This window comes from Vanessa atalanta, chromosome 8 (genome assembly GCF_905147765.1).
Source record: "Vanessa atalanta chromosome 8, ilVanAtal1.2, whole genome shotgun sequence".
NCBI lineage: Eukaryota > Metazoa > Arthropoda > Insecta > Lepidoptera > Nymphalidae > Vanessa > Vanessa atalanta.
Genome location: NC_061878.1, coordinates 3,770,232 through 3,784,635, shown reverse-complemented (window position 1 = coordinate 3,784,635; position 14,404 = coordinate 3,770,232). Strand labels below are relative to the sequence as shown.

General features: G+C 31.1%; 1 protein-coding gene across 1 annotated transcript in view; it reads left to right on the top strand.

Moving 5' to 3' along the window:
* The window catches only part of LOC125065725, a 36,121-nt gene that overhangs the window by 16,560 nt on the left and 5,157 nt on the right, over positions 1-14,404 (top strand). The window contains exon 3 of the mRNA XM_047673510.1: positions 5,524-5,662. Coding sequence (XP_047529466.1) covers positions 5,524-5,662 — 139 coding nt within the window. The remainder of the gene's footprint in view (positions 1-5,523; positions 5,663-14,404) is intronic.

The following is a 14,404-nucleotide window of genomic DNA, read 5'->3' as shown; positions in this document are numbered from 1 at the left end:
AATCCTTGTTAAGAATCAAAAATGTCATATCATGTCATGTCATGTCAATACAAATGTACAATCAAACTATTGCCTTACTCCTTCAGGCCCCTATGACTTCTATTACCCTAATCAAATTGTGGAATATAAGAATCTAATCTATCTCAGACTCGACCTAGAATCCCAGTTGTTGATTATATCTGGATTCTAGCGAGTCTACCGAGCACTTTGTCGTATAAAATGAGATCACGTTTGACCTCAATAATGTCTGATTTACATAGTGAACGATACTCGCTAACTTCGTTAAACTAAGCGCAATTTTTTTTTATTACAATTTTTTCGTAATTTATCTCTGTTGGTGACGTCTGCTGAAAATGTTTGACTTTACATTGCGAACGAAAATTTTTAAATAATGCTCACTAAAATTTTTATTTCTCAAAACTTAAAGCCCTCTCCTTTGTAAGATTTGAAATAAATATTTTTATTTTCAATATTAGTATTTTATAAATGTTAAAAAAGATTACCTTTACTCTATTTAAAACTATAAACATTGTAGGTATAATGTTTGTATACCGCAAAACATCCTTGAAATACAATCATGTCTACTGACCGAATTTCGGCCACGAGACGGCCAATCTTAAAGGTTAGCTAGCGCAGAAGATACTCGTATTACAAACGTATACGAAAGTAATACACTCATAGTGCGATGGGACAATCCAACCAACCACGGCTTTACGGATTCATAACTTGAACAATAACACAATTTCCTAACTCAGAGAAATTCCCTACTCCGAAATTCTAGAATTAAAAATACAAATATTTTATTACCTCAAGACCTGATTCGAACCTCCAGAATTTGAGAACTGTCAGATTAATTAGGAAGTTAATGTATAGTATAAAATTCCATGCAATAAATCATGTGGTTACAGATTTAAAAAAAAATCATTCGATACTTTTTGACCTTCGTACACTAAAATATACAAACAAAAAAATTACAAATATAATATTAAAAAAAAATTAAAGTACTGTTTAATACAGTACGTTTAAAAACGTGTTCTATTTCTCTTATCGGCAAAACTTCCTAGTTCTACAAAACTTGGTATTCAAGAGACGCCTCAAGGGATGAAAATATGTCGAGGCGGAATCCACTTTGCAAATGAGATTTTCCATTGAAATAAAATGCTATTATGAGAGGAATAATAAAATTGTGAGACTGGCCTCTTCCGACGAGACGTGCCGGCGCCGCTTCATAATCGATGGTCTATGCGTGGGTAATAAACTACCTATTATTTAGAAAACGATGACGAACAAGAAACAATTCTTAAAAATTATGTACAATCGTATAAAGACAAAAATATAGAAAAAAAAAAATAATTCAAAGGTATCTTATACTGTTACTAGCTGTTACCCGCGGCTTTGCCCGCATAGAATATGAATATTTAGGCGTAAAATATCAAGAAACGCTTAAATAAATATCTACTCATTTTTAATCAGTATTCTAAAAATAAAGTTCTATATTTTTTCTTAAAAAAAGACGCCTTCCATAAAAACTTTCAACCCTTATTTTACCCCCTTAGTGGTAGAATGTAAAAAAAAAACTTAACTACCTAGTTACTCATTTTATATCAGTATCCCAAAAATAAAGTTACATGATTTTAACTTAAAAATGACTGAGTCCTATAAAAACTTTCAACCTTTATTTCACCCCCTTAGGGGTAGAATATGCAGAATCACTTAAATAAGTATCTACTTCTTTTTAATCAGTAACCTAAAATTAAAGTTTCATGTTTCTAACTTAAATAATTACGGACTGCCATACTAACGTTCAATCCCTTTTTCACCCCTTTAGGGTTAGAATTTCTAAAATCACTCCTTAGTGGGTATCATGATATGTTAGTTTACAGCCTAAATTATAAGTTTTATGTTTCTAATTCTAAAAATTACAATACTTTCAACAACTTACAACCTTTCATCCCCCTTTTCAACCCTTTACAGCACTTTTTTCAAAATAAAAAGTAGCCTATGTTCTTTCTCAGGCTCTAGACTATTTGTGTACCAAATTTCATTTAAATCGGTCCACTAGTTTTGGCGTGAAAGCGAGACAGACAGACAGAGTTACTTTCGCATTTATAATATTAATTAATTAATAATAATGGATGGATTGTGTTTATGTTGGAAGGATGGAGAGAGAAAAGTTTGAGAAAGACAATTTCATTGCAGGTAATTACGACATATAGCTTGGATTAAATTGAAAACAGCGTTTTTACTACATACGTATGAATTAAGTTTTGTCTCTGTCACAAAAAATGAGAAACTTTCTTTTTAAAGGGCTGTGGATGTGTCCCTGTATTTAATTCAAATTTTGTTATTATATCCTTATTAAAAGTCCAGAAGCTTTCCCTTTTAACACCACAAAATCATAACCATATCCCTTGATCCTTAAATTGATTTAAAGAAAAATGTAACAAAATTCATGCAAAGCTGCAAGGGAATTGACAACTGCAAGTTTTTGTTATACATTTGGCAAATATTTCATCCGACACGTGTATGTTTTTTCAATGCGTTTTCTTTCACAGCCGAACATGAAATATACATTTAGGCAACTAAAAGGTTTAAACACGTAGAAACTCTGTTCCTTTTTCTAAAACTATTTATTACTCGATATTTGTAAGGTTAAATAATCTAACATAAATATATGAAATGATAATTTTTATCACATTTAACATTTCTAATATATAACATTTGTGCCACAATGTCAATATAAAACAAAGGCATAAAGTGTTGTGTAAAGCGTCTGATTCGTATTTACGTGACATCAAAACGATGTTGGGAAACAGACTCCGAGTAATTTTACCGAAAGTGTCTATTCGACGGGTTTTACGATCTTTAAGGAACAGAAGGCTTCAATCAAGATATAAAAAGGGCAAATGTAGTCTGTAAGAAACAACTCCACGCTGTCCCGTTTTTTCTTCTTGCCTTTTTTATTTTCGTCAATGCGACTTGCGTTTATTTATATATTTGAAACACCGTCGGCATATTCACAAAAACAAAGTAATCAAAAATACACGGACTTACGCAATTACAAAACTATTGAATTAAAATAAAGAAGTAATACACTCTTAAATTAAATAATAAAATCTTAAACTAGCATAAACATATTACAAGATAACGACTACATGCCTTAAAATAAATACAATTATTGTAATCCTCTACAAATTAACATTTAGACTTGTGTTGAAAGAAAAAAATAAAAATTAAACCGAAATTATGCTTATAAATGAACGGTAATTGAATGAACCTAATATATTTTTCTATTAAAAAGTATTAAATGTAATACATACTTACAATTCATTACAGTTACATCATAAAATAACAATACCGAGAGATTACAGGGCTTTGAGAAATCGACGTCATTCTAGAACACTCTTCCATTTTTCGACTTATAAAATGTCTGACAAGTTTACTGTTTCCCGAAAATTTAAACTGTCCCAGCCTTTGTTAGTACATCCGACTACGGTTAAATCTATGTCTTATATTTTGCTACAAACTACAAGTAAGAAACACATACATACATACATACATACATTAACAGCCTGTAAATTTCCCACAGCTGGGCTAAGGCCTCCTCTCCCTTTGAGGAGAAGGTTTGGAGCATATTCGACTACGCTGCTCCAATGCGGCTTGGAGGATAAAAAACACATGGTCCACATATTATTATTGAGCATAAATTGTATCATACATATACCTTATTATTAATTGACAATAACACTTGATGAGCAGCTTAATATAACTTTATTTAGCGTCGTGAAATTGAAAAACTGTCAAAAGTTTGATCAATAACAGGTTATTATATTTTGAAATTATTCATTATAAATGACGTAAACTCACTTACTTGTGGTATTGTGTGAAGATCACTGCAAACGAATCAGACATTGACATATAGGTACACATTTCCTGATATTTGAAAGTACAGACTATACACAAATGACGGAAGTCGGTACGAACGGTTGTATATAGCAATTTAAACGACTAGTTCGTATAATTTATGTTATTTTTCATTGGTTTTAAGTTCGTGATTGGTAAGAAAATGTAAACAAAACAAAAGCGGTAAGGCATACGATAATAATCGTACGCCTTACCGCTTTTGTTTTGTATAATATTTGATACACTCGCGTTAGCAATGAATACCAGTCGGAGAGATCGCTTGGCGTGACGTTCATATTAAAATATACCAGTACGATTGCTATGAATTTCACCTGATGATACGTTATGATACGCTTAAAGAAAGACATTTACGAATGCATTATGCAGTAGAGTATGATGACATATTTTATACTTTTTGATAGCTTTTACGTAATCGTAGTCAAAGAAAAGAAGCTTGAAAATTGTTAACACGCTATTAATCACTCTTCGTGTATACGTTTAATCTTTTGTTAAAAAAAAAAAACAAACAAGTTACAAGGAGTTAGTATTTGTCGTTTTACAGGATGTTTTCTCGGTAGAAACACATTCCAAGCAGTTGGAAACCGCCTAACTTCTATACTAATATTATGAAGGCGAAAGTAACTATCTCTGTCTGTCTATCTGTTGCTCTTTCCTGCCTGACAACCATCCCTTAAAACGTGACGCCGCTGCCGACATCTAGTTTAATATGATTATGTAAAATACCGATTACGGAATATATTCGCGCCATTTTATCTTAGTAAAAAAAAATTGTGTCTCGTTATCGAACGACCACGCGAATGCAGTTACAGATACAGCGTATATATAGTTTATATAGGCATAAAAGTTCTGTGTAGTTTCCATTTACGCTTCGCTTCTTTGAAATTGCATTCAAGTTCCTTAGAATACAATTTCCAAGGTGTTGCATTATATTCCGCGAATCTTTATCGTCTCTCTGTAAAATACACTCGAATAAATTTCACAAATTTAACTAATATTCCAATGTTGCGTAATATTCTCTGCAGCAACCACTCTCATTGATGACTACATTGCAATTTTCCATACGAAATTTCGATTTATATATAAAATTGTGATGTACCTACTCTTATTTATCAATGTGCGGACCTCTTTGCATTTATTTCGTCGTATAATATTAATACCGCTATCGCTGGTGGGAATTTGTTCCGGACAACACTGAGTATTCATGGGCTTTATTTGTAAAGTTTGATAAAGCAAAATTACAATAAAATCGTAAGCATTCGCTAGTTATATCGAATAAATCTATTATTAAATCGTACAAAACGATTTTTTTTAACGTTATATTAATCGTTACGTAACGCGTTACGGCGCTAGTCTGTCTGACTTCCGTTTCTCGAGCAAAAATGGCAACGGTAGGCAGGCAATATTCATACTAATAATGTACATTCACAAAATTCTAATGTACATAATAAATAATTGCAGCTAAACAATAAGAGATTTTATAAAAAATAACATTTATAAATATTTTTAAACTGTGTTGAAAACAAACAAGAAATCATAAACAAAGTATAGCTAATATTGACTATTACAAATTGTAATTACAATACTAATTTGTTGTTATAGTTGCTCCACTGCTATGCTCTGCGCTGCCATCATGACAGAGCATTGGGAACACGTGTCCTGGGAGAAGTCGGCTCTCGCGGCACTCGCAAATGCTTCCAATACTGCACTGCAGTGGCTCTTGGATGAGAAAGTTGTTAAGGTAAGCTGTATTTAAATGAACATCTTTTATATTTCATGTTCAAAGCCTTTTCAAGATATCGTTTCTTTAAAATAGTTTACTTTAACTGAAAAGGATATTTGTAAAGATATCCCACAGGTGGGACGTACGAATTATCGCTTTTGTATTTGCTACGCTGTAAATATGACACGAAATTCAAAAAGTTTATATTTATAATAGTTGATTTTCCTGATAAAAAGATACAAAAAAATATATTTCGGCAAAATAAACACGTTTTCTTGCAATAAAATAAAATTAAATTTTTAACCTTTTTTAGTCCCGCAAAAACGCTATCATTCATTTTGGTGACGTCACATTGATGAAAACAACAGTCGTGTATATACGACCGGCATTCATGCAACGTTAACAGCTATAAATATTTGGTGTTTTTGGGGAAACAATAAATTACAATCGCTATCGTTGATATGTAGTGTCTAGTTTTACAAATACTAGCATTAAAACTCCAGAAAAGTTGTTTATCAAAGTGCCAGATGATATTGAAATGACAGTTTTTGCTTATTTGACGCCACACCATGGCGGCTCGTGTTTTAGGCCACGTGATATACAGACTAAAAATTACGACTTTTAATTTCAATATAATAAATTAATAATGCGCTTTTATGACTCAAAATCAAAATATTTAAGTATATTTTTGCATATATTTAAATTTTTATCAAATTTCATCATTTATTTTACACTACCGAAAATACCCTATTACTACTTTTTTTTAATGTTTTTTGTCTTAGGATATAATAATCTAATAATGTCGATTATGATACTGCCTGAAAATAAAACATGCAGAAACAAAAAAGAATTAAAAAAAAATTGATCTGGATATTTAAGAAATATATAATTATGTTTCTCTAAGTATTTTAGAATGAGCACTAATTGCGTAACTTACACACCTACTTAGTGTATTATTCGTAAACGTGTCTGTGGGGAAAATTATTACAGCGAAGCTAAATTAATTTTGTAAACACTAAAACACCCTTAGCTGGTCTCCCTCGGTGTACGTTGAGGGGCTCTGAGGAGCCAGTGTACAATTCTATTAATTAAACTGCCCTTGAGGTACTTCTTAAAAGAAATAATCATACTATATATATAAATAATAAAAGCTTACTTAAAAAAACAACTGTTAAGAACAAGCTATACGTATATAAATACCTTTTTCTGGTAGGGTGTGTATGTGCAAGTCCGCCTGGGTAAGTACATACCACCCAGTCATCAGATATCCTACCAGCAATACTTAGTATTGTTGCGTTCCGATTTGAAGGGTAAGTGAGTCAGGGTTACCACAGGCACAAGGAAAATATTAACATCTTATCTCCAAAACATTTCTTTGGACGCCAATGTCTGCGGGCGATGATGATCTCTTATTACAGATAGCCCATTGCACTTCCATTATATCTTCCTGGCTGATTTTGGTCACGTTGGCGATTCTCGACGGAGAATACCACACTACGCAGGATATGATATTTTAGTGCACAATTATGTGCCCAAACGCAGCTGAACTCTATTACCTCTCTCTCATAATCCGATGAGACGGCAATTTAATAAGTTCAGGCGCAAAACCAAAGCATTAAACCATATATTTAGTCTCCAAACTTCAGGATGCTACTAATAATATCTTTACCGAAAAATCCAATAAATGTTTAATGGCCAGACCTCGACAACCTTACATGCTAGCGACAAGATCAACGATTAAAAACAGTTAAAAATCACAACGCGATAGTTCTATCACTTGTGAAATTTACGCTCGAGAAATTTCTTCCATTGTATTTCCAAGTAATTTAAAACGTTTAGGCATTATGTAAAGTATGATAAAGAGATCTTTCAAAACAATTAAGCTTAATGTAACAACATAAAATATTATTCTCTTCTCTTTACGGAAAATATTTGCTACGGAACATAAACACACTTTCGTCGCAAGATCAACGTTTTAATTATTACTTTACATTTGTCCCATGACTTTTGATCTTACTGAAGAAACCAATAAATGTAATTGATATTTTATCAATATCTACTTTTTAGTATTTATTATGTTTGTCTTCTATAAAATGTAACATGGTGTTAAAAAGAATGCTTGTCTTCATTTCACATTAAACATTCATTACTTTATTTGGGTAAACTTATGTGGAATACATAAAAATAATTTTATACTGGGCATGTGCCCAGGGCCCTCGTTGTCAAGGGGCCCCCGAATGGCTTACAAAGTACTTTTTGGTAATGTTATTGGCGGTGTAACGCCCCGCGAGGTAATGGAGGAAGGGCGTCATAAAAAATAAGTTCTTTCACCGGAGTCCCATATTATCTTGTGTCTAAGAGCCTAGATTTTTCTTAACATTTATTTTTATTCGATTTCAAGAGAATGTCAACTAATATAATACAATAATGCTTTTTATACGAAGAAAGGTTTTAAGACTTAATAATATATCACGCTACGACCCACGAGGGCGTAGAAGTAACGTTACGCTTATGTAGCTGAATCAGCGCAGAGCAGCTCGTTTATAACGAATAAATATTGTTTCAAATTAGAAGCTTGATAAGTAATAATGTATGTATGTATTAACTTATCTCTTAAGAGATTGTTAAAACAACCCGTTCTAAGTAGTGTATTTAAGGGAAAAATTAACTATTGTATAAACTGTAGTAGGTATTCTCTATCCCAATAATACACAGAGAATATTATATAAGTATATTTTGTATAGGGCTATATAATACACAAGTAACTAAAAAAAACATTTAAATCGACGTCAAAAAAGGATGAGGTTCTCATAAAAAATTGGATATATTTTTTTTTATGTACGTTTGGGCATAACTCTGTCAGATTACCAAAATTTTGTTCTGAATGATCCCATTTAAATTTCGTAATTAATAATGCATTTTAGTGGACAAAAGAAATAAATGCAAAAATATTTTTTTAATTATAATATTTAAGTATGATAATTAATAATACCATAAGTCTATTACATATTAACAGAAAAATATTTTTTGTTTATTTATCCAGCCCCATACCCGCAGGTCTTAATCCGACGTAACAAAATAATTAATTTGCTAATTGGACAAACAAAAACTGTTTGAAATTTTAACCTCTCATGAAAATATTACGCAGCTTAATTCGCGACGAAGGTTTTTTAAAAATGTTTCAAAAGAATATATGATTATTCGTAACTTTTATAAGGGTGAAAATGGTTTTCTTATTATAAATGATATTAAGATTTATTCTCATAATAATTGACGTATAAAATATTCATAATGCAAACAGACTTTTTTTTAATGTTTCGTTGCATTTTCATTTGCTTTCATTTTTATTATTAAATGAAACAAAACATATTCACTTACTTCTTCCAAGTTACACAATTAATTTTGGTGCCGATTTTTCACATTTGGATTTTTTGCACAGTCTTTAATACTTTAATACTGTCGTATATATATATATATATATATATATATATATATTTAATACAATAGATACATTTTAATTTAAAATTAATTGCAGCATATGCGAAATAGACGATCCGCGATTTAGACTATCGGCTTCTTAATACATTAAATTAAAGTTTAATATTTTGTGTTTTTAATTAACTACTTTTTCCTTCTACATTTCGATTAAATAGAAAAGGCTGCACAAAGACTGACATTTCAATTATGCGATCCCATTTAAACCATTCGGTTCGAAGTAGCGACAAGCGTATTTCAAGGAAAAAGAAATGTAAAGATAGCATCGAGACATTTAAATAAAGCATACCTTAAACCCTTAAAGAAGATATAATAATAAAATATAAACTCAATATTACATTTTTTTCTAGAAAGAAGTCGTTAATACTGCTTTGTCCCCATCTCTGTAACACGCCTTTATCGCTGACTCGTTTTCATCTTCACTCAAGTGCGTTCTTGTTGAAAATTATTATTTTAAATTGTAAGAGAAATTCCGAAACCGAACGAAGCGTCTCATTTTCACACTTCTATTTATATTTTAATTTTTGACGTCTTTGTTATACGAAAGATTTATTAAAAAAATTGCGTACAAATTCGAGTTTACATATATTTATACATTTAGTCTAAATATTTTAATAACATGAATATCTTTGAAATTAGCGGTTTATTATTAAAATGATCCACTTGATGGTAAGTGCCACCACTACCAATATACATCCCTTAAATCGTTAATGCGCCACCAACCTTGTTATCTAAGATTTTAAGCCCCTGCACAAAAATCCAATCATGAGGGTGGGTACCTACGCAATCACAATTGGACAAAGTCTAAATGTTAATTTATAGGTAAATTATTTTAAAAAATGTCTCTATGCAACGAAAAGAACTAAAACACTAATTATAATTAACCTTTATATTAAGTCCATCCACCATAAATAAAAATACCATTACGAAAGTTGAAATTTTACATATTAACGATATGAAACTTATTAAATGTAGTTGACGAATAACCTTGACTTGTGTGCACGCGATGTAAGGTTGACATAAAAAAAAAATTGAACTCTTCCATCAATCATTTGTAGACACCTGTGACTTAATGTAAGAAATAAATCATATTAAAACATATATTAAGGTTTCAGAAGTGAAAAATGACGTCTTTAAGCTAGGAAGCAAAATAAAAATAAATAACTTACCTAAACCTGTTTTTAATAATAATTTAACTTCAGAAAACCTTACACCTACATTCAATTCTAGGTACAAGTCCCGTCACGCCCCACTATCGAACGTCCCAGAGGAATTACCCGCGTCTGTCACTATCGTCGCTTTTTATACGAGAAAACATAAAAAAGAGGCTTATTGATATTTGCTGGAATTTTAATACGATAAAATTTTAATTTTATATCACGTTTTCTATTTACTTAGTATATAAAATGAATATTTACCAGAAATATGAGGTGTAATTTATCTATTTTAATGTTAATCATAAAATATATATAGGCTGTATATTTGTTTAATCTCGTTAATGTCTTCCATTCAACATGAGATCACTGTGACGGATAGTATGTATAAAATAGTCCAGACTTATAACGATGGTCAATCTCAAGGGAGGCTAGCCCACGCAGGACATATTTTAGTGAACAAGTGTGTGCGTAAACCACAAGTTGGATTCTCTATTCCGTCACTCTTATCCGGTAGGAATTCAATCCAACACGACCGAAGAGAGTTCAGGCTCAGGACTAACGGATTTACTTCTTATATTGTGAGGCATAGGAGTGTACACACTTCTAATTTCTAGATACCGAACTGTAACTGAGAATCTTTAGAAAAACCAACTGTCTTTTTAACTCCCCTATCGACTTTGAACCTAGGATATAGGTATCTGCGGTCATAATTCTACCCAGTACCAACGACTCAGTCCAGTTAACACTTTATATGGAAATAATGACGTAAAGTAAATTCATATAAAAAAAATTGCTCTGATAAACGTCTAGGATGCGTTGCCTGCAGAGATGTTATCGGCTGATTTCAAATAGGAAACGAATATTAATATATAATATTAATTATATCCGATACTTTTTTGCATTTGTATTTTATAAACTATAAATAGTCCATTTTATTTCTGAATTTTAATACCTTGCTATCAATTACTTGTTATATATATATTTTTTAACTTTTATTTAACTCAAGCCATGTGTGGGCTATACTTTGCATCTAAATTTAATTTAAAATAGATCCATGATGAACCGAAATTTTTCATACGGCTCTGGCACCAGTGACAATAGAATTATACGAAATTGCATTAGTTCAACTTTAAAAGCCCATGTAAAGAAAGTCGGATGGGTTATCAACGATTAATTAAACAGTTTTCAACTTAAATTTAAAAGCCAGAAGTAATAGCGCTACCTGAAAAGCTCGACTTAACTGACTCACGTTTTAAAATGTCACCTTGACCTGAGTGGTTGTGGACAGTTCTATACACAGTAATGCATTCAATAAAAATGTATTATTTTTAATAAGGTTTCAGCGTACAATTTCAAAAGCTTCCGTGACCCAGTGGATAGAATAAGTAAATCGTTTCCAAAGATCACTGGTCTAAATTTGAGCAAACGTCACCGAATATTCTTGTGGTCCAAAATTCATTCATTTTTAGCGACCTGTGAAATATCGTAAGGAAACGTGCATATATCGAATAAAATTATGCCAATTAAAAATAATATTTTAATAATTAATTAACTAATATAGTGTACATAACAAAAAAATTCTGGAAGTTTCGGAGGGTGTCAGTACGGGTGGTTTTAATTTAAATTAGCTATATGTTAAGAAGATTTGGCAGTGAAAGAATAACACAGAAGTGGTCTTAAACGCAGCCATATTTTAAAATTCGAATTAACCTCGTTTATTCTTCTCATGGATTCAGTGAAATATCATCATTAATTTCTCTGACGTGCTGTACCAAAATGAAGTACATAATTCAACTCCCAAAAAATGTTTTCAAATATTTTTTCTTATTACCTAAACTAGTGTACATACAAACCTTTGTGTTGTCACTTATATGTGACAAAATAATCAACTACAGATATATATACACTACACAGATATACCTTTTAACTTGTAATTATAAACTAAAATAATGAAAGTTCGCGAATTCGAAATGAAACCTTACCCTTTATATATATACCTAGTGTGTTTAATATGAAGGCTGAAAAAAAGTATAATTATTATAGTCTGAGAGAACAAAGCTACTTTTGTTGTAATTACCAAAATATATACAAGAGCGAAACGATACTCACGGCATTGTAACAACTCACTTAGCGAAATTATTGTTTCATTCAGATCAAACAAACAAGCTAAAAAATATGATTTTTTAACAAGAACAAGCTAAAAAATCATATTGTTCAAAATTAAAGTAACAAACTTCAATATAAAACTGTGATCGTTACATAAGAATAGAAAAAAAGCTATAAAGGTTGACATTTCAGTTTTTTCTCCCACGAGATTCGGATCACGTGAACCGAGCAAGAACTTAGCTGCTATGAACTTTACAGGAAAAGTCATAAAGAATATTTCACACGTAACATTTCGACGACTACGATAGACGTAATGGTTTTCATTATTCGTATTATTTTTCATCGAGGTCAACTTTTATATTAAAAGTTATTATTTAGAAGTAAGTTTAACAAGTTGAGTTGATAGGAAGGGATACGTAGTTAGTCCTTGGCCTTATAACTATGGTAATGGTATTTTGCTTTTATTTCAAGGACGGAAATTTAAACCGGGTATAGATGAATAATACTATGACATTTTATTAATGACATAATGTAAGACACATACACTGCTATAAATAAAACTAAAGTAATTACAGTAAAAAACAAACAAATTCAAAAATAAAACATTAATGTAATATATTTAACGATCGACGATAATTATTATCATAATCAATTATAAAAATTAATTTAATTTAATAAGTTAAGTTTTTAATTACAAGGTGTTTGTTTCCAATTGACACAGCATCACTAAAAGAAACATTATGACGGATCTTATAAGTGTACGTTTAGATTTCATGGTACTTAAATATTCAAAATATAGCATTTTAATAATAAAAAACCTACTCATTAAAAAAAATATACATAATATTCATAAAAAAACTTTTTATGAAATTGAAATTACGACTTGACATTTACTCACATGAAAAGATATGTTTAATAAAAATGAGTTATAAAAACCTTTTTGTTACTTCTAAAATTTTCTTTTTCAAGGAAAAGTTTTTATTGAAGTCGTGTTAGGTAACTGGGTCATTAATCAAAGTCTATATTTTCTAGACATCTCTTAAAGCTCGCGAAATTTGAACTGAACAAATTGCGTCTTTAACTGAGAATATTTTTTGCATTTTGCTTACATAATGTGACCATTTAAATCCAGGGCAATAAAATAAAATTTAAATAAAAATACTTCTAATTATTATTGTTAAGTTATAGTTAGCAATAAATTATATCAGATACAAAGTTTCTTTTGATCTATCTACGACAATATATCCTAGAGAGGGCGGAGTACACTCACTCCTTGACCGATTTCTGCCACGTGGCCATTTTCAAGAGAAATTACTGCGCAGGATTATAGTAAACGAGTGCGTATACAAGTACTTATTCATAATCTGATGGTATTGCAATTTCGACAAGACCGGATAGAGTTCAGAAGCCGGACCAACGTCTTTGAGCGCTTTTCGAAGAATGGGAGAGTAAACCTTCTAAGTTTCAAACTTGGTCCGCTACTGGTAACTTCTTGACAGCAAAACTTAATAACTCCCTATAGAGGTCCGACCTGGGCTTTTAACTGAGGATTTCAGGTTATGTATAAACTTTATTCCTGAACTACTCACTATATACAAGCTTACTACTATAAAGCGGGTTGCAGACTGATAACTCAGTTAAATTGGTGTTGGTTAGCTCGCATAGCTGACGCAATTTTTCATACTTCTGTGCAGGCTGCAAACTATGTGTATCCCGATGAGCAGCTTACTGCCAAAGTTTTTTCTTAATATTACCTCCGCAGACATTTTTAACTTTGCCGTTTAATAAATTCAAATCATTTTTAAAAGATACATTGGTAAAGAAGGCATATTATTCGATACAAGATTGTATCGTGGATGTGGATGATAAAAAAGAGTGGAGTTTAATGCTTCTTGACTTTCAGGCAGGATATATTACATACATATATAATTGTATTTAACTAACATGACTGTATTTTTAAATGTTCAAAAAGAGTAACTTGGTACTGAGTTTCTTGCCGGTT